Below are 22,743 nucleotides of genomic sequence, written 5' to 3'. Positions count from 1 at the left end.
TTCAAACATTCATATATATGTATAGAATTTATCATACATATGAAGGCATAAAGCACTTGCTCTAAATCTCTTGGGGATAATGACAGTTCTTTTACCATTCTAGACTAATATTATGCAATTTGTTTCTGAATCCAAATTTTGTGTATATGCCTGGGATTACTTTATCTGAAACATACCCAAAACTTCATTTTCTAGTCATTCGTAAAGTTCAATATTACTTTAGCACCGCAACCACTTAACCCTATCCTTTATCCTAAGCTCTTGCAATCCTACAAGGCACATTCATACATACATACGTATGTATATATTCAAATATCCTTCTTCTTGCAACAAACTTCTTGAAATGTTCTTCAACAATCTCATATATTAAACAGAAAAATGCATTTTTGAATTTAACTGTTGGTGTTGAACTGGTTGTGTGTGTGTGTGTTTATGAGTGTGGGTCTGTATGTGTATGCATGCATGCAGTAAGAAGCTCTCCAGGTCAAATAAAATCACATTTGCCCCCACACAAAAGATTGGCGTACCAAGAAATATTAAGTTTTGTCTTTGTTTCCCATTTTTCTACCTTACTAGTGACGCTGTAACATTGATTATATAATAATACACACTTTCACTTTAGAAATCTGGTGGTTTTCCTAACAAAAGAAACTAAAACAAAGTTAGAATTATATAGTTGAAGGTTATGTTAACATAAAAAACACATACATTATTAATAATAATCCTTTTTTCTCTTGTTTTCCCTTACGCCACAAACTAAAAGTTAAAAATAGTATGAAACTTTTTTGTCAAGAACACAAACATCAGCAAACAAACTAAACTAATCCTAGAAACTGTATACTTCATATGAAATATCTAGGTTACTCATATATTCTTGCTCTATGTGCCTCTATTACTGACATGAAAGGTATGGAAACCTAACATTTTATCCAATTCCATTGAATAAATTTTCCCAATGTTTGAATAAAAGTTTTTGTAGCAAGATTTCAAATGCATGCAGTAGAATCAGAAAGTCTTGAACTCGTCCCCATTCTCTTACTTAGCCATCTTTCTTTCAAATATACATAAATTAAATTTGACACTAATAGTGGTACTTGAGAATTGGTGTTAACCATCTTATGTAACCTAAAAATTGGGATAAAATTATGTTCAACCAAAGGGGGGGGGGGGGGGCGAAAGTGACACTTTTTGAAACCAAAACTAAGAGTCAACAAAGGAACTCAACTAAAAAAAGGGTTACAGGTCTGAGATTTTGCATGGCAGTTGCTTTATAGGGGTACAATATGGAACTGTGAAGAAACGGCGGCGCAACCGCCAAAAACTGCCGTTTCCCGCCGTAATTTTTGTTGCCTTTTCTCGGCGGTTTTCGGCGGTTGCGCCGCCGTTTCTTCACAGTTCAATATTGTACCCCTATAAAGCAACTGCCATGCAAAATGTCAGACCTGTTACTCTTTTTTTAGTTGAGTTCCTTTGACTTTTAGTTTTGGTTTCAAAAAGTGTCACTTTCGCCCCCCCCCCCTTTATGTCTAATTTATATCCATTTCATATAGATATTTACTTCTGGGTCTATTTGAAGTCAAATTAATACAAAACATCTAATTCTAACACCATATAGTTCCATTATCTGTATGTTATTATATTATTTTCTTTAAGACTGAAAACTAAAAATATTAGTTCATATAAAAAGAGATTAATTTAAGAAAGTGACCACAGTTACTTATAAAATTGAACCTGCTACTATAAAACTCTTATTATACAGAGAAACACACATGTTCCAGTGCTTCTGGGTATTTAATAGTAAAATTGTAGTAGATTTTCTGGAATTTTATTTATAGTTTGGTTTAAAATAAAAAGTTTAGAATTTTAGTAACAAATTCAATTTATCACTTATTTTTACAAAGTATTTTGAAAACAATAATTTGTTAGTAATATTAAAAGCAAATCATAGATAAAAATGATGAAATTCCAAAATTACATGCTACAGTTTCTAAAAACAATGACTCAAATATGCCAAGATATTAAAAATTGGACAAAGTAGATAAAAATTCTAGGCTAGGAGAGTGAGAAGTAATAAAGTAAACACTCAAATGCTTTGGTAAAGTCAACAAACTGTCCCCTATTGAAATAATATTCCCCTCCACTTTACCTCACCTTATTCAACTCAACATAGTTAGATACGAAGAAAAAAAAAACTTTAACCCTTACAGATCGGGGGGGGGGGGGGGGGGGGGGTCATATTGACCCCCCCCCTCTATTTTTTCAATGTCATTTCTTTTGTAGTTAAGATAGAGAGTTGTGACTTCATGACTTTTTAAGTTTAGTAATTATACGTCGGCAAGAGTTGATTTTATTAGGATATCTGGTCTGTGTCGGTCGTGGTGTCCGGTCAAAGTCGGTTGGGTAGCACCAAAATTAAAAAAAAAATTCTAAATAAATCTTAATTTCTACATTATGACTTTGTATATAAGGTAGAAACCTAAATTTTTTTTGGTGAATACTGAGATATCAATGACCTTATGAGAAAAGTGGTGTTATGACCGTTTGACCGCACCCTGACCGACTTTATGACTGATTTTTGTCCGGCTTTTACTACAGACATATATCATGAATATCGTGGCTTCTATTACAGCTAGAGACCTATAATTTTTTTTGGTAAATCCTTGAGCAATAATAAACAGATAAAAATATTAATTGGCACCGCCAACCGCCGTTTCACCGCCGTAACCGGCGGTTTCCGTTATTTGCCGTTTTTTGGCGATGATTAGAAAAAGTAATTTTTTTGTTATGAAAAATAAAAGTTCGTCCTAAAATTTGGCCATCCTAGCTGCAAAATTGGCCGCTCTACAGCTGTTTTAAAATTTAGCGGCTGGCCGCTAAAAAGCGGCTAAGGAGCGGCCTGACCGCTATGACTAGAAAAAGTAATTTTCTCTAAAAATACACATGAACCACCAGAAAAAAAATTTACGTCTTTATCTGTAACAGAAGCCGAGATAGAGGGGGGGGTCAATATGACCCCCCCCCCCCCCCCCCCGATCTATTAAGGTGGGAATAGGGGCCCGATCTGTAAGGGTTAAAGGGGTGGGCTACAAAATAATTAAAAATGGCTTAAGTTTGGTGATTGAAAAAAGCATTTTGCCTCTAACTTTTCTATAAAACTGCTTATTATTGACCCAAAAAGAAACATCTTTTTTTAAATAAAAAGCTTGCTGTAATTGTCATTAATAATTTTGACATTTGTAGCACCGCCTCTAACTTTTCCTTCACTTAAAATACGACACATTCTTAAAATATACAAGGAAAGCAGGGATACGGGGATAAGAAAAAACAAAAAAAGAACACATATAAGGCTCAAACAATCCTATTTATCTTCCTTTAAAGATAAACTTGCTTAAATTGATATTTTAACCATCAAAAAGTCAAATATTGTAACATATTATACCATCCTCACTCATATAAAAGTAAAAGGATGTCTATCTGTCTATAACTCAAGTATCCTTAGTGGCAACTAGAGGCGTATGTGAATAAACAGGAAGAAAATTTAAATGGCTAATAAATTATCACCCAATTTCCCTATCCCAGCACCCCTGAACAAGAAAGGGAGTGAAAAAAATACTTGGGGGATCTTTTTGTTAATAGTTTTTTTTACCAAAACTGCTACTTCAAACGCTGGCAAGTAATTGAATGTGAATAAATGCAGGGAGGGATAGTTTAACTGAAAAAAATTAATTACTCCCCTCGAATTTTCAATTTTAGTTTTAATAGCAAAAGTAAAAAAAATTGAGGGTGGGCATTATTTGCTAGGAGCGATTTCTCTTCGGAGGGTGTTGGTACTCTCCCCAAATAGGACCTATGAGAAGCTACATTGTAATAGATAACCATATTGGTTCAGCGCAGCGGTTCAAAAGATCCTTTGGTACAAACAGACAGATAGACATTCTGTTACTTTTATATGATCAATATTGTGAAACTATAAAAATATTTAACAAATTCAAAATAAAAATTAGTAAAACTAAAATATCAAAAGGATTGAAATTTAATTTAAATCATTTCAATGTGTAATATATTTCCAAATTTTGTAATGAATTAATTAAATTTTGTTCTCTTAATTGAATGAAAAAAATTTCATTTTTTGTAGAATTTTTTATGAATAACATTTGTGGTAGTGATCTAGGATAGAGAACAGTTTATGTTATCCCCAAAGTTATTACTCTCAGTGAGACAAAACAGAGGTGGATTCTTCAAAAAAAATTAGGGTCACTTAGTGAGGCAAAATTATTTTTGCGAAAAATCCTCCAAAATCACTTTAAAATCTACAAAAATTAAACAAAATCTTATGTAACCCTTTTATGATTTCATTTAATTTTTGTAGATCTTTTATGTGGTTTCGGAGGATTTTTCACAAAAAAAATTTTGCCTCACTAATAATTTTGTCTCTTTAAGTGACCCTAATTTTTTTAAAGAATCCACCTCAGTATATATAAAGTTGTCATTATAAGGACATAGTAACATATGCAGCGAAAGAAAAATAATAATAAGTTATCCTTAAAAAATATGAATTCTGTAGTTAAATTTTCTTTCAAAATAATAGTCTCTGTGCTTGAAATAGTAATAATACCTATTTCCCTTTTCTCCCGGGAGGGAGGGGATATTGCACTGTTCATTTCACTAGTACCCAAAGTTTTATAAAAACGATTTCTTTCTTAGTTGGCTCAAAATTTTAGGGTACTTATATTGAATTTTGATTAATTGGTTCCAAACTAGTATTGTACAAACTCTTCAAACATTAATTATATTCGACAGATGGGTTAATCTAGTTTATCATCATTGGGGATGTATATCAATTTATTCTTCATTATCCTATCCCAAAAAGTTTACCCTCCATTGTCTTATCCCTTAAAGTCCCTGTTTTCTCTTTTATTTTAAATTCCCAGTTGAGTTGATTTTAAATATAACAAAGCTTCTCTATAACAAGGGATAAATCAATGGCCGATAAATTGATGTATATCCCCAATGATGATACACAAAATTACCCCTTCAGTAAGTAGATCAAAATTATTGATTTAACATTTGAAACGCCAACTTAATGAACCAACCTTTCAAAATTCAATTAAAGTCCCCAAAGTTGTAAAGCCAACGTTATTATAAAACTTTAGGGACTAGTGTAATAAACAGCCTAATTAAACAGTCACTTTTCTCGCTGAAAATCTTTGTTTGTGTTGCTGCGCTTGTATTAAACTAAACGTCCTTGTTATTCTATTTAAATTGGGAGAGTGCTACCCCAAATTCTTTTTTTCTTTTTAACATAAAATGAAAAGTTGAAAATTAAATTGAAATAGAATTGAATAAACACATTGCATTTTAGACACTTTTCTCTCTCTAAATTTCTCTTTTTTTATCTCTTTCTTTCTCTAAAATTTTCCCCTTTTTCTTTCTTTCTCTTTGTACCCTATGTACCTCCACATTTAACTTATATAAAACATAGACACTATAAAACTAATTTTCAACATGTAGTAAAAACAATTCTTTTAATATGCGAAGAATTTTTTGTTTGTACTTTGATAAAGATATTTAAAACGGCTTTAAACTTGAGTTTATGTTTTTGGGGGTGAGGGTAATCTTCTGTAATCTAACTCATCTTTATATGGAAGCTTTACTTAAATCTTTAATGGTTTTAAGCTATTTCTTTAACTCTCTTCTACAGATTTAAAGTATCTAGCTGCTTGGGACTAAGCCGTTAGTCAAAGAGTTTGGAAAAGCTGCGATCCTTTGGACAAAACCATTTTATTTTGGTTTAAATTGATAAAAGTAAAAACCCCAACCCACAAAATACATACATATATTGATTTCAATTCTACTTTGTATTGTGATTTTATAAAAGCAAAGCTTTTCTATAATTATGGCCTGTTTAACTGATAGCTTCAATAGTTAATTTATGCATGTTAGTAGTGTCCTTTCGAATTTTAAACTTGTTACAATGATTTATGTAAGAGTTAGTACGATTTAAAAAGCGTTACAAAAATCTAATTAATTCTGTGTTGACTTAAAAATTTATTTTCTGCTCATTGAGTTCTCATACTCGACACAAGTTAATGTTCGTTTGTTATACCGTCTGATATATGGGAGCTTTGCTTTTATGGATGTTGTCATCCTTGTTTTTCTATTTTCAGTTGAGGGATTTCGTTTCTATTCACAATTTCAATACCTATTTTTTGGGATTTATCCAAAACATAGACATTTATTTTGGAAAAAAAGACAATTTGTTAAAACATTTCAATTACCGTCCTCAAAAATGGATATAAAAATATGCTTAAGATCAAAATGAAGCTTTCTGAAAAGGATCAAAGACCGGTCAAGCAGTTATCGAGATCCTACGACATTGCAATTTGATTTTTTACATTTTTATTAATTAAACCTAAAAACTTAAAAATGTGTTAAATGCTTTGTTGAATTCAAAACGTATAAAATTATTTGATTAAAATGTTAAAAAAGGGCCATTTAAATCAATAACAAAAGAACCAGAAAAGAGAGGGGACATTGGGCTGTTTATTAAACTAGTCCTCAGAGTTATATAATAACGTCTTATTATTCGTTAGCTTAACAACTTTGGGGACTTTATATGATTATAAATGTTAAAAAAGACCATTTGAGTCAATCCTGGTAAGGAGGGGTGTTGTGCTCTTTATTACACTAGTCCCCAAAGTTTTATAATAACGTCTTCTAATTCGTTGGCCAAACTATGGGAACTATTATTGATTTTCGATGGTTTGTTTATTAGGTTGAGTGTCCAAATGTTTCAACCACTAATATAATCTACAGAAGGGCCATTGTCTTATCCGTTGAGACCCATGCAAAGAACCAATTCTAAAAAAAACGTCTCTTATAACTTTAAAAACTTTTTCAAACATTTTGGCACTCCCCCCTAATATCGTTTTCATTTTTCCCCTATTAAAAGAAGTTTAATACCTAGAGTATATAGAATCACAAAAACATTAGGTATTTCAAAGTATTTCCAACTATTTTTTGGCATAACAGTTCTAAATTAGAATAAAATAACATAATTTAATCGGCTATAATCCAGCGATCTAAAGGGAGAAGACAATGGCCGATAAATTGATGTACAGCCCAATGTTAATACACAAAATTACAATTAGTTGTTGAAACATTTGGACACTCAAATTATTATACCAATCAATCAAAATTTATCAAATGTCCCAAAAGTTGTTCAGCCAACGAATAAGAAAACTTTATTCTAAAAATTTGGGGACTAGTGAAATAAATAAACAGCCCATTGTCCCCTCCCTCTCTCTCTCTGACTATAATCAATATTAAAGTAAAAACAACACGGATAATTTAGCCCCCAGTTACCACTATTCTATTGTGTAATGAAACTCTATTGCAATAACTAATCTAATTTGAATAATGTAGTCCCTTTTATTTTCTTTCAAAACCTAAAAAACTTTTCGTCTTTACACTCGTTATAATACATTAGGGAGGGGGGGGGGGGGGGGTGGTGTAGCCCTTTGATAGAAAACTACATAAGGAGGGGAAAACACTATCAGAAAGAAAAGGTATTATGAAAAACAATCATTAAAGTGAGCGAGAGTGGCAGGGAGAAAGAGAGAGAGAGAATCAATATTACACTTATAAAAATTGGGTAAAGATATATCCAGTATGGCTTCTAAAACGATTAATATCCGATAGATTGGAACCGGTTCCAAGCCATACTGAAATTTTATTGCATATATGATTTTAAAAAGCTGAATGCCAGTCCTACTCCGTGAGCATTTTATCTTGGATTGAAATAAAAGACTATATAACATTACAAACACTATCTTAATATATTATATTAGGTAGGTGTTCATCCCTTTGCGCGAATTATCGCATTAGCAAAATTTAACAATCGCAAAAGGATGACAACATCCATAAGTAGCGAAGCAAAAAATAACGATTATTTCTTTTAAAGCACCACCGACTAACAGACGGACAAAACAATGTATAGACTTGATGTACACATGTCAAAAGAATCTTTACTGAAAATTTCGTTTGTCTATCTTCAATAACAGACGAGAAAATCACATTTCTCTATAGCGTTACGGACTGACTGACGGACAGACAAAGCGAAGCAAAGGGAAAGGGGTAGTTTGTGCTGTTGTCATAATATGCGGTTCTGCTGTTTTGGTACTTTAACATTTGCGGAAAATAATGCACATCATTATATTATGTTTGTGTATTGTATATGCTATTAGGAAATTTTGTCTGGTTTTAAATTTAAACAAGAAATTTTCCTATATATATGCAAGATTAGAGAGAGAGAGGGGACAATGGGTTGTTTATTACACTAGTTCCCAAAGTTTTATACTAACGTTTTCTTATTCGTTTGCTTTAGAACTTTGGGGACTTTATTGAACTTTGTTTCATTAATTTAAGTGTTCAAATCTACAGAAGGGCTAATTTTGTGTATCATCATTGGGGATGTACATCAATTTAGTGGTTATTGTCTTATCCCTTTAGATCCTTCATGTAAGATAGATTCATAAATAGGGATAAAGTACTAGATGATAATAGTATCATACCCCAAAATTATGTCAATATTGGGACGGGGGATGTGTATCACCCCTATGAGTATGGCAAGTGTCCTATCTTCACCCACCCTAATCCATGCTGTTTAAATCTTGCAATATAAGACTGGACGATCAGAAATCTGTTGTACAATTTCTGGTTGAAACAACCAGGGGAAATTTAAAAATCAGAATCTAATATCTTTATTACTCTACCCCTAGCATTTGTAAGGTGTCCTATTTTAACCCATCCTAATCCATACTGCATAAATATTACAAATAATCTTTGAAGACCAAAAATGTGTTGTACAATTTCTGGTTGAAACAACCAGGGGAAATTTAAAGATCAGTATCTCTAACATCTTTAAATTCCCTTAAAACAAATCGATAATTTGAACAGGGATAGATTAATTGAAGAAAGAATATCCTTTCCCTCAAATTTATTCCGTTGGGGGGGGGGGGGGGGGTATTTCTCGTGGGATGTTCTGATCTTTTCAAAATGGCTAGAATCTTGACCAGGACTTATTAGGATCATATCGGTCTAGTAATTACCGATATTTAGATATATAAACAGATTTATTTTTTCTTAAGATATGAAATCATCAAATCAAATTTAAAAAATTATTTTTAACAACGTTAATATGTCCATCATTAACTTTTTTTTATAAAAACTTTCTCTTTCTATCTATAACAAGATTTTGGAATTTAATATTAACATAAGAAATTTTTGTAAGAGGAATTACAAAATTACATTTATAAATTATTTATGATGAAGAAAAATCGAAAAAACCGTAAGATATTTAAAAGATGATATTATTCGATTATACTCATGTAAAGTTTGTTTGAAATCTTAGGTAATAAAATTAAAAATTACATGATAAAAATCAAGTGTTTTTGTATTATTTGAAACATTTTTTTGTGAAAAAAAAGAAAATAATTTTTTCTGTGAAAAAAAAACAAGAACCTTCTCTTGTTTTTAATTCACTTAAGTACTAAAACTCAGAAATAGAGGGTTATGTAAATGTAGGATTAATTTATCATCCCACCATTTCAGGTAAAACGTCTAATAACAGTATTTTATAAGATATCTAAAGGGATAAGACAATGGTCGATAAATTTATGTACATCCCCAATGTACAATTAGAGGTTGAAACGTTTGAACACTAAACTTAATAAACCAACCTATAAAAATTCAATTCGTCCCCAAAGTTGTTAAGTTGTCCCCATCCCTCATGAAATTTCATAAATATAAATAATATCTTATATTCCAGTAACCTATCCCCTGATCCCAGACTAAAACAACTATCTTTTATTTTATTTTACTGTATTTTCATCTAGGATTTAGGATAAATTTTCTTAAAAATGAATAAAAGAAATTAAATTAAAAGACACCAAAAGTTGGGGAGGGGGGGCCTCTCCAGGACCCACAAGAAGCTTACTAGAATAGGAGAAACAAAGGGGGAGGTAGGTTGTACTAAAATTCCGTAAAAGTGTGAGTTTTAAGGCTTAAAAACAGTAGTAGAACGATAATATTCACTAAATATGTGTATTCCTTATTGAAAAGAACTATAGACAAAAATATTAGTGAAAAATATTTAGTTAATATTTACGTTTTTCTACTGTTTTTAAGCCTTAAAACTCACACCTTTACGGAATTTTAGCACAACCTACCTCTCACTTTATAACGGTTTTATGTATTTTTCATGTATAAAGACAAATTTGAAATTAAATTGAATAGCCCAACAATTTATTAACATAATATTTTTCCCTATTTAATTTTTTCTTCTCAATATAAAAATGTTTTCTTAACTATATTCCTCAAGAGGATAAGAAGTTATAATGTTATAAGCGCATCTACTCTATAACTTACTAGCGACAACGCCTCTAGAGGCCTCTATTACGTAACATATCTATGCTGCGTTAAAGTCTCTACGTAAAATTTTTTTTGATTTCTCTTTGAAGGGTGGTGGTACCCTCCCCAAAAATAATTATAAACCTTCTTCGGACCTATGAGAAGCTACCCTGTACAGGAGAACCCGAACGATTCCACGGTTAGCGAGATCCTTCGTTACAGACAGACATACACACATCCTGTCACTTTATTATAAGGATTTTGTATATCAGTCAATTCAAAAGAAATTGTATGCTTTTTCTTTAAGTACCAGAATGTCTATGTGTACTAATATGGTTCTCCTATACAGTGAAGCTGCTTATAGGTCCACGGAAGGTTTTAAACTATTTTCGGGGAGGGTACCACCCTATTCCCAGAAAAAAACATTCCCTAGTAAAATGACCCTCCCCCCTTCCCGCTTGTCCTTATATAAAAGTAACAGGATGTCTATGTGATGATGTATATGTTGCGAAGTATCTTGCTAACCGCTGTGGTTCTCCTTTACAGTGAAGCTGATTTTTAGGTCCAAATGAAGTTTATGTCTATTTTTAGGAAGGGTGCCACCCCCCCCCCCCACTCTCCCAAAGAAGCTCCTAACCTCCAAAAAAAAAAACCTTGTAAAATAAGAATTAGATTGATATAATTGGTATAAATAATAGGAAATAAATTTAATATTTTCTTGTTATAGAAGAAGATAAAATAAGAAATATGGCCTGGAAAAATGACAATTTTCGTAAACATCTATCATCTTAAATTTTTGTGGGGGGGTAGGAAAAAAGATATTGAATTAAAATGTTCATCCACTGATCTTTTTTTAAATATATCTGAAAATCCTCTAATAGGAAGTTTTATTAGATAACAAAATTAGCATTTGACCAAAAGTGAAAAGTTCTTTAAATCAAAATAAGATAATCACATCAGGTAAGTATTTCAAAAAGACACAATAGCCAATAAATAGGGGGAGGGGGGGGGGGGTATTGATGAGTTTTAAGCAAAGGGAAGGGGCAGTTTGTGCTGTTTTAACAATATATATATTTTTGTGGAGATTCATCCCCCTCCAAACAAACCACATACTTTTTATCAATCCTTTTTTTTCTTTTTAGTGGAAGCATTTTTCTGGCTTTTAAATCAATATCAATTAAGACGGAATTTTTTGCTGTAATTCTATAGACGCAGTGTAATTTAAGATATGTGTGTCTTTTTCACATTAAAAGCAGGAATTTAGGGATAGGTTAATTTAAAAGATTTGGTGAAAAAGCATAGAGGGAGGAGAGGTGTGAGAGAGAGAGAGAGAGAGAGAGGGAGAGAGAGAGAGAGAGAGAGAGAGAGAGAGAGAGAGAGAGAAAGAAAGAAAGTTAGAGAGATAGAAATAGAAAAAAAAAGAGAGAAAAGAAGAAAAGAAAACTAGAGATACAGAAAGAGAAAGGTAGATAGAAAGAAAAGAGCAAGAAAGAAAGAGACAGACTGACCTAAAAACTTTAATAACTCTTCATAAAAAATAACAAGAATAGAACAAAACCAAAAAAGAGCGCAATATTATAAATATTTTCCTTTAGGTATAGAGTTGAGATTACAATATTGTATGTCCAGGCTTAGCAACTCCTTCAGGTGGCCAAAACTCCGATCCAATAACCTGAAATAGAAAAATAACTATTAATCCTTGTATAAAAGTAACAGGATGTCTGTCTGTGTGTCTGTACCAAAGGATTTTGCTCATGCTGAACCAATATGGTTCTCCTTTAAAATGTAGCCCCACATAGGTCCTAGGCAGGTTTTTAGCTATTTTTCGGGGGAAAGTACCATTACTTTCAGCAAAGATTTCAAAAAGGGGGATATAATTATCTATTCGTCAGTCTACAATGCTTTTTATGGTAAAATATCATTTGATACATATTTCTGAACAATTCGCATCATATTTTTCATAATATTATCATTTATAAAACTATTGAAAGCTAGGGATCTAAAGGGATAAGACAATGGCAGATAAATTGATGATAATACACAAAATTATTCCTTCTGTAGATTACGATTAGTGGTTGAAACGTTTTGACACTCAACTTAATTAACCAGCAAATCACATTTCTTTAAAATCCCCAAAGTTGATGAGCCAACGAATTAGAAAAACGTTATTATAAAACTTTGGGGACTAGTGTAATGAACATCCGAATGTCCCCTCCCTCCATGATTGAAAGCAATGTTTATCAATTCTTCTCGTCTGAAAAAGTTTGGGTTATCTTTATAAATCTTTTCTCAAAGTAAACAAACAAGTATATTTATGAGATATCGTCCAAGCAGTCGTTTATGTTTTTATAATGTAGAAGGTACGTTTTTTTAGTAGCGAAGCTACTTGACATTTCATATTATTTATAATATTTTTAAAAGCAATGTTATTTTTTTATAATATTAGGTTCTTATTTTAGTATTGAAGATACTCCGTGATTAACTTTTTAAGGTAGGTAGACCTCTGGTCTAACAAAACTGGCTTCAATCTTATAATTTTTCATATAATACCCATGGAAAGCTGTCTATAATACGATACTATAAATAACTATTTTTTAATATTTTTGTTGGTGTTTTTAAAGAAATACTATCAAAGAGGGGTAAAATAGTAAAAGGAGAGGAATAACATAAATAAAAGTTTTTACATGTGCTTAGAATTTGAATAAATGATAGATCTTATATCCTATAATATAAAGTTTTTTTGTCTGAATCTGAAGATCTCGGTAATTGCTAGTCCGAATTGATTGTACTTTACAGGTAAGTTTGATAAATGTCAATGGGTGGTTTTGTGCTATTTTTTGACATCCAAGCTTGCACTCCCCAAGAGGCTAGGCGTAAGTATGATTTCCTTTAACTCCCTTCGATGATTATTTTTAAAAAGTCGCAGAGTATTTTGATAAATGTTGCATTGAAAATTGTTTTTTTTCCTCTCAAATCTTCAAAACATAGACATCCATCATTTTTAAAAGCGAAGCTTTTCTTAAGTAAGAATGGTCCTGTCGTTTTCAAACTTTGCATTAACATTTAAGAACCTAGTAATAGTGTCTAACTTTTTATCTTTGTGAGGTAACAAAAATCCATCTCTTTTTTAGGGGTTTCCTTTCCCACCTCCCCTCTCATCCTTCGATTTTTGTTACGTCACAAAGATAAAAAGTTAGACACTATTACTAGGTTCACATTTAAGTACAATTAAGAAAGCGTAAAAATAGTGATTTCTACGACAATTGGGCACCATGTAATAAGCAAAGCATCTTTATAATGAAGTCTTAAACTTTAAAATATTGATATAAACGCTACTGTTTTGGGGCTATTTTACGACACAATAAAATCAATTTTTAAAGTTCTAGTGTATTCTAACAACGTAGCTGCGTTTCTCTAAAAATTTTGACGTTCTAGTTTATTTTGATGTTTTTCGATAATATTTATGAATGTTGATATTTATGTGCATAACATGTTCGAGATATTTGATTTATAGTTTATATCATGTTTAAGTATAGTTTCTCAGAATGTGCATAACCTTATTTTTTTTTACAAAATTCGCATCTAACATCTAGCTAAACTGAATTAAAAGAGGGGGGGGGGGGGGAAATAGGCTGTTAATTACACTAGTCCCTAAAGTTTTATAGCAACTTTTTTTTATTGGTTGCTCAACATTTTTTGGGATTTTTAATGAATTTTGATTGATTGGTTCAATAAGTTGAGTGTCCAAACGTTTCAACCACTGATTTAAAATTACAGAAGGGGTTATTTGGTGCATAAATACAGAATATTGTGCTTTGAATTTGAAGCAAGAACTATAGAAGTACGTGGATTTTTTTTCACCATTTTAGAAGATTTTCGGAAGTCTAGTTTTATGAAATTCTATTGTATGTGCAATGGGTCAATTTCTCACTTTTACATCATAGGAACAGTTTTTAAAACAATACCCGGTACCCAACGTTTTATAACCAATTTTTCTTACTCGTTAGCTCAGAAAAGTTGGGTACTGACATTTGATTTGTTTTATTACACTAGTCCCCAAAGTTTTATTATAACGTTTTCTTATTCGTGGGCATAACAGCTTTGGGAATTTTAATTTATTTTGATTGGTTGATTTAAGTTGAGTGTTCAAACATTCCAACCACTAATCATAATCCACAGAATTGGTAATTTGTGTATCATAATTGAGGATGTACACTAATATATCCTTCATTGTCTAGTCCCTTTAGATCCCTGGTCCTAACGTCTAATCTACAGAAGGGATAACATTGTATATTATCATTGGGGATGTATATCAATTTATCGTTCATTGTCTTATCCCTTTAGATCCCTGGTCTAAACTTCTAATATACAGAAGGGGTAACATTGTATATCACTATTGGGGATGTACATCAATTTATCGTTCATTGTCTTATCCCCTCAAGATCTCTGGGTAAAAAAAAATATAAAGAAAGTTTATAAAAACTGATCCAAATAATATATCTTGACCGATAGTGGAAGATGGCGATCATAACTATTCTCAGATATCTTCAAACTAGTTTACCCCCTCTCTTCCCCCTCTCTTTTTTTCCTTCCCCTTTCAAACCTATAATTCTGGTGTTCATACACCCTCCCAATTTAAAATCCCCCACAAAATTTTTTTTCTGAATATTTCTTATTAAAACTCAAATTAAAAAGTAGAAGGGCGGTTGACTTATCCCCCTCCCACCTTAAGAACACTTAAAGGCTTCTTGGGGGCGTTCGTTGCCCCTAGTCTTTCTTAAAATAAGAGCTATGTCTTGCATTTTTTTTCAATTAGGTGTTTGATCACGAATTTCATATGGTAAAAATATTTTTCTTATTTAATTGTTATCCTAAAAAGATAAAAGTTATGCTTGAAAATTGTTTTAATAGCTATTATTATATGTTGCATTTTTATATAAACGTGAGAGTTGTGATCACAATTGGCGTAACATTTGTACTCTTTGGCGTCAATGCGTATTTTCAGATATCCATTACTCGCTATCATCTTGACCATAGTAACTTTATAAATCTATCATATACATAAAATTGACATCATACATGTATTTCGATGTTTTTTCGTTACAACATAAAAAAAATGGTCATTTTGTTTGTTATAATTTGAGGAAAGTATAGATTTATCGTCCATTGTCCTATCCCTTTGAAAAACTTAAATAAATCCTATGATTTTTCATTGTAATATACGCGGAAAACTGCCTATAATACGATATGATAAATAACTATTACTATATTGAAAAATAGCCTTACATATATGTGTAATATAGATTATACATCAAAATATATAAAAAGATATATTTTGCTCATGGAGGGAGGGGACAATGGACTGTAAATTACACTGGTATCCAAAATTTTATAACTACGTTATTTTATTCATTGGCTCCAAAACGTTGGGTACTATTATTGGGTTTTGATTGGTTGTTAGTTGTAAAACTTTTAAACAAATAATTTCAATCTTCTAAATCCGTGATTATTTTGTATCATCATTGGGGAAGTATATAAATTTATCGTCCATTGTCTTATCCCTTAAGATCCCTGACTTGCCAAGGTATATGAATAGATAGGAAATGATATATCATGAAGGTAATAATAACATCATCTAATCTTAACCAGTATGGCTTCAAAACCGACTAATATCCGCTGGATTAAAACCGGTTCTCTGCCAGCCATAATGAAAAATCATGTTATTACAGACAATTTTCCCCGAATAATAGAATAAAAATTATAAATTAATGCACGTTTTGTTATCCAAGGACTTTGGCCCCAGGGTCTAACAAAACGGTGCTTATAATACAATTTTTTATTTTAATATCCGCGGAAAGATGTCTATAATACGAAGCGATAAATAACTATAACCAACTTTTGTAGAACGGCAGTATGATAGTCTTATTTCTTTTAAGGGGTCTTAAGGAAAAGACAATGGACGATGAATTGATGTACATCCCCAATCATAACAAACAAAATTGCACCTTCTGTAGAATAAAATTTATGGGGGCAAAGTTAAGTTGTACCGATCAAGATTTGAGCCAACGAATGAGAAAACGTGTTTATAAAACTTTGGGGACCAGTATAATTTACAGTCCAATGTCCCCTCCCTCTCCATAATATTCATTTTTTACCAAACTTCTGAGTAAGGAAATCAAATTTTCTTGCGCGCAATGCAATATAATTGGTTTTCAAAATTGAGTCGTTTAAACGACAAAATATGCATAAGGAAATAGGTTATTCGCCCCCCCCCCCCCTCATCTGTAAAAATTTTCTATCAATGCCATATGCATAAAGTGGGTTTAGTACAGCAAAAATAAACATTGAAACATATTCAAGATTACTATTCTTTATTACACTAGTCCCCAAACTTTTATAATAATATTTTCATACAGAAGAGTTAATTTTGTGTATCATCATTGGGGATGTAGATTAATTCATCATCCTTTGTCTTATCCCTGTAGATCCCTGCATACTTTTGGCTGAGCAAACCCCAGACCCAATTTGAGATTGAGGGACATTTAGGGGAAATTAAAATCCTTTTAAGGGCTTCATTAAATTTCAAATTTCTTCACTACATCTGAATTCTAATAAGGGTAGGATCTTACTTCCGAAGAAACTATTTTGCCACTTACAACAGAATTTACTGTACATTAAATAATTGGTTAAAAAGTTTGGACACAACTTGTTTTGAACCAACTAATCAAAATTCTAAAACTTTGGGTACCAGTATAATGTCCAATGTCCCCCCCTACCTGCGAAAAAGTTTTAAAAACGTAGTTTCCTTTTTAAATGCATTAATACATCCTTGATTTAGTTTTATTACATATAAAACTTGAATTTTTAGGAATTAAATTTGGTCCTTTTAGATATCTTAAAACTATAATTTACTTCTCCAATAGTTTGAGGTAATAAAGATGGAATTAGCTACTTTGTTGATAACAATTAACGCATGCCAATTCACCATAATATTATCCTGCCTGTGTTTGAATGAATAAACAACAACGTAAATTGAAAAATAAAAGTTTACCTGGATTGTACATTGACCGCTGGGCTACACTCAATCTGCAGAGCCAGCGTGCCGTCCCGCGGTATCACCGTCAAGTTTGTCCGGTCAAGGTCCGAGTTAATCGACCGCAGCTCACAGGCCAGCTTGTAGCCGAACCGCAGGCCGCCGCTCGCATCTTCGCCATACTCCTGAAACTCGCGCCGACAATCTTTCGGCGTGTTACTAGCAATAACTGGCGGCGGGGGCGGTGAAAATCCAGGGCCCTGACAGCCGGTCTGAGGGATGAGCAGGAACAAGCCGGTTAGCACCAGTCCTCCGACCAGGTGGTCACGTGATGAGCCGCTGCCCGGCGGGAAGAACAATGGCAACATGGCGCCAAGTTTTCGCGGGCTTTTTTGATTTGCTGTTTGGATTGAAGGAGACAAAAATCCCCCAGTTTTTTTGGTGATTAAATGATCATTGTGATCATTTTACTGTTATTTTCTTTCTCTACTGGTCGTCATTGTGTTTTTTTCTGTATGAAAAAATGAATTTGAAGTTTAGTATTGAAAAAGTAGTAAGTTTTATTCGTCTGAAGCTAAAGATTTTAATAACCACTGAAGTGAGTCCTCCTTTTTGGAAAGCTGAACATAGGACCCATGCTGGTTTTTGGCTAGTTTTAGATTTAAGTCTTGGGATAGTTTTAGGCTATTTTCTACCCCTATAACTACAGATACTGGAGGCGAATCCGCTAGTTTTATAAAACACAATTTTAGTGTAAACAAACGTATAAAAACATGAAATAAAACATAAAACAGATTTCTTTTCCACCCCTTTAAAAATCAAAACAACAAATTTGATGTTCCCACCCCTTTCATCCCACTTCCCTTTCTCCTTTGGTCTCTTTATTCTTTATTTTTCTCTCTCTAAATATTAAATATAAAAGTTCACTAAAAACAGCCAATATAAAATTATAAGATTAAGATTTAGGCTAAGAAAAACCTTACAGACAACCAACCCTTCGTTTGCATAGCCTTTGTTATAAAGTCCTCACTAAGATTCAGCATGGTTAAAAAGCTGTATACAAGCCAAGACATTTAACTTACATAAAATTTGCATCTTGATTTCATGACCTTTATCTGAAAATCCTTACTTTAAACGACATATTAGTGCCACTTGCTTATTTCATTCGCTTGACATTACAGCAGCATTAATATGAAAGACAATTATTGTAAAATTTTCGTAAAATTAATTTAGCAGAAGTTTGGGGACTCTTTCTGTGATCACATACTGTGTTGATGAGATTTATAAAAAGTCAAGTGTAGCTCTTGATACGCTTTTTAACCATAGGTACCCAATGTTTTTATATTGTTAAACTTTGGGGACTCTTTCTGTGATCACATACTGTGTTGATGAGATTTATAAAAAGTCAAGTGTATATCTTGTTGATATGCTTTTTAACCATAGGTACCCAATGTTTTTATATTGTTAAACTTTGGGGACTCTTTCTGTGATCACATACTGTGTTGATGAGATTTATAAAAAGTCAAGTGTATATCTTGTTGATATGCTTTTTAACCATAGGTACCCAATGTTTTTATATTGTTAAACTTTGGGGACTCTTTCTGTGATCACATACTGTGTTGATGAGATTTATTAAAAGTCAAGTGTAGCTCTTGATAGTGAGTGATACGCTTTTTAACAATAGGTACCCAAAGTTAATTTTTTATAGTGTTGATACGCTTTTTAACTCTACCCAATGTTTTTACTTTTTTTTTAGCAAAGACAATTATGTCCAAAAGTACCTAGCAAATCATTAAAATCATGAATGTTAAAGAGAGAGAGAAAGAGAGAGAGAGAGAGAAAAAGAGAAAGAGAGAGAGAGAGAAAGAGAGTGAGAGAGAGAAATTGCTCCTAGCTTTTTTGCCAGTCAAATTCTATAAATACGTTTTCTAGATTAATATAAATCAAAGAAAATTGAACTTTTATACTAGCTGAAAATTGTAATTTTTGTAAAGAAATCTCCACCCCACATTGCAAGATGATAATTTTCAATCACTAGACCAACAGGGGGAGGGATAAAGAATCAACAAAACTTTGGCCACTTCTATTGTATTTTGATTGGCTAGTTTTAAACTAAGAGTATCCAAATGTCCAACCAATAATTTTAATCTATAAAAGGGGTTAATATGTTTATTATCATTAGAGAGATGTATATCAATTTATCTTCCATTGTCTTATCCCTTAAGATCCCTTATGGTTATAATAACATTTAAATTTTTTATAACTAACATATTTTAGATGTAATAACGCCTAATTTCTATCTAACATTAAGTATTACTACTAGAAAAAAGTATCTACCATTTAAAGGTAATCTAAATTATTTTTTCATCAGTTTAAATATAAATGTCTCTGATATTTATTTAGAAGGGGGGGCCGGGGGGGGGGGGCGGACACTTAAAACGAAGGGGGGGATAAATGTCGCCATAAATCAAAGTATTTATATCAGGGGATAAAAAAGTATGTGGAATTTTTGTCCAAACTTCAAAAGTATTACATAGAAGTGCATTTCTTTTTAAAGTACAGAAAATAGATTATCAAAGTAGTAATAGAAAAATAGCAAAAAATCTATCCATGGCATTTCAAATCAGAGAGAGAGGGGAAATTGGTCTGTTTATTACACAAGTCCCCAAAGTTTTATAACAACGTTTTCTTATTTTCTTATTAACAACTTTGGTGACATTTTCTAATGAATTTTATTGGTTAGTTTATTGAATTTAAACACTAATTGTAATCTACAGAAGGGGTAATTTTGTGTATTAATATTGGGGATGTAAATCAATTAGTTAGCCATTGTCTTATCCCATTAAATTCCTGATTTGAAATGGTTTGCTGCGATTAATAAAAATTATCATAATTGTAACAAAAATTTATTGTTATTATTAGGTATGCATCTTATTGTACAACAGCATAATAAATTTACAGAAGGACGTTGTTCCAAATACTTTGAATGGGACATAAGCAGAGATATAAGGGATAAGACAATTGACAATTAAAAATTCTTCCCCAAAAATCTTTTATATAATTTTCAGTTTTTAAATAATAATTTTTTTTTGGGGGGGGGGAGTATATTGGTCCCCTCCCTCCCTGGGTGGAAGGAAGATAATTTCCCTTGGGAACCCAAGAGTAAGGAATGCCAGGGAGCAGGGGATTGGGTACCAGAATTAAAAATATTTGCAAGCAATTTTTCAACAAAGTTTTAAACACAATATGAAAAAATAATGTCTAATTTAAAAAAATCTAAAGGGCAATGGCCGATTAATTGATTACATCCCCAATAATGATACACAAAATAACTCCTTTTGTAGATTAGAATTAGTGGTTGAAATATTTGGACACTCAACTCAATGAACCAACCAATCAAAATCAAGTCCCCAAAGTTATAAATCCAACAAATAAAAAAATAAACGTAATAAACAGCCCAATGTCCCCTCCCACCCATGTATTATATCAGTATTTGGACTTTGGAAGCTTGTAAATATTGGCAGAATAAAAGAAATTTAATGCCATTATCTCATCCCTCCTTCTAAAAATCTAAATATATTATGTTAGGCACGCTAGTTCTAATTATCTTATGGTCCAGAGAGTCAAAAATTCTTGGATTTGGAATGAGTTTTCTAAGTAACAGGATGTTTGTCTGTGTGTAGCTTAAGATCTAACTAACTGCTCAACCGATATGGTTGTCCTTTACAGAGAACTTCTTACAGGTACGTCCTGGGAAGGTTTACAACTATTTTAAAAATAAAACATTATCAAAGGCTTTGTTGCTATCTAAAAAACGGAATATTGTAGACAAATAAACAAAATTGGGTTACTTATTATTTTTAACATTAAACCTTCTACATGAGAAAAACATATCCTCAAAGGAAATCTCTGTGTGTGTATGCCTGTACCTAGACATTTCACTAACCACTGGACCAATATGATTCTTCATTACAAGGGAGCTTCTTATAGGACCCTTAATGGTTTAATTTTATATAAATTAGACTTAAAATATAAATTCCTCCCCATTAACGGGTGTTATAATTTTTAAGTTAGAACAAAATTAATATATATGGGAGGGGCTATATTCCACCCCCCTCCCCCCTAAGAGCTTATATTTACATATGAAGTAAATACAATAAATATTGTAATCTAAATGATAATTAGAACATAATAAATATGGATTATAAGAGTATTTATGTTCATTAGTTCCATTATCTATGCACTTAACACAACCTAAACAGGCTAGCCTTAGCAATTAAATCTATTGTAATAGTATTGTGTCATATTATACTAGGAATCGCAATTTAGGGACAATATAGCAATATTGATTTTAGTTAGAGAAAAGGGAAATTCCTTATACTTATCTGCCAGTTAAAATAATGTTTTTTTAGCTTGGTAAACCAAAATATGATAGTTATTTATGATTATAAAATTGGAGGCAAAATGTCTTTTTTCCAAGTGTAAAATCCCTGGCTGATATTTTATTTTTCAATTGTTATATCTTGTCTTCTACAATTATTCCCCCCCCAATAAAAAAAGATTAAGAAAGTGTTTGTTGGCAGGGATCTTAAGGGATAAGACAATGGATTATAGATTGATATATATGTCCCCAATGATGATAAACAAAATTACCCTTTCTGTAGATTTCATTAATTGGTTAAACCGAAATTAAATTTCCAAAATTTTTTGAGATATCGTGATTATAAAACTTTGGGTACCAGTGTATGTAATTAGCAGTCCAATGTCCCCTCCCACCCTGGTTTTGCATTTTATACTAATTTAGGCATAAGAAAGTATGTTCAGCAAAATATTTTAACATTTTTGCCTTGAATAAAAAATATTTGAATTCTTACTTTGACTTAAGTTAAGTATTTGCAAAGCTACTCTATAATACGCAATTTCCGAACTTTCATTTATCTGGACGTATGTAAGAATAGTGTAAGCGTGAATTACACAGCTGCTATTCGAGATAGACAACTGATATACCGTGCATTAATGAGAATCTGTCTGTTTTGGAAAGAAAGGGGTGTAAAATAATTCATTGCAATTGTCTCCTCCCTTCCTTGGTATTTAATATGAAAAAAAAATTCGATTATGTACACCCCTGTCGAATTCCTTATTAAGATCAATGACCCGAAAGACATTTGTCCTTAGGTTCTTGTAATTGATTTTATCATTACCTATTATACATTTATTTATAGAGAGAGATAGAAAAACAAGGGTGACAATTTTCATAGCTTAATTCAGAGATCTAAAGGGATAAGGCAATGGCCAAACAA

The 22,743-nt window shown here is 31.9% G+C and overlaps 1 protein-coding gene across 1 annotated transcript in view; it reads right to left on the bottom strand.

The window, feature by feature from the left end:
- Positions 1-22,743, bottom strand: part of LOC145306247 (toll-like receptor Tollo) — a 176,995-nt gene that overhangs the window by 133,984 nt on the left and 20,268 nt on the right. Inside the window, exons 2-3 of the mRNA XM_080148310.1 lie at positions 17,462-17,954; positions 12,002-12,082 (exon numbers count right to left, since the gene is read on the bottom strand). Of these exons, the coding sequence (XP_080004436.1) occupies positions 12,002-12,082; positions 17,462-17,811 (431 nt within the window). The 5' untranslated portion in view covers positions 17,812-17,954. The remainder of the gene's footprint in view (positions 1-12,001; positions 12,083-17,461; positions 17,955-22,743) is intronic.

This window comes from Acartia tonsa, chromosome 14 (assembly GCF_053477335.1).
Source record: "Acartia tonsa isolate MP-2025a chromosome 14, ASM5347733v1, whole genome shotgun sequence".
Taxonomy (NCBI): Eukaryota; Metazoa; Arthropoda; class Copepoda; order Calanoida; family Acartiidae; genus Acartia; species Acartia tonsa.
This window is presented reverse-complemented; position numbering and strand designations above follow the sequence as displayed.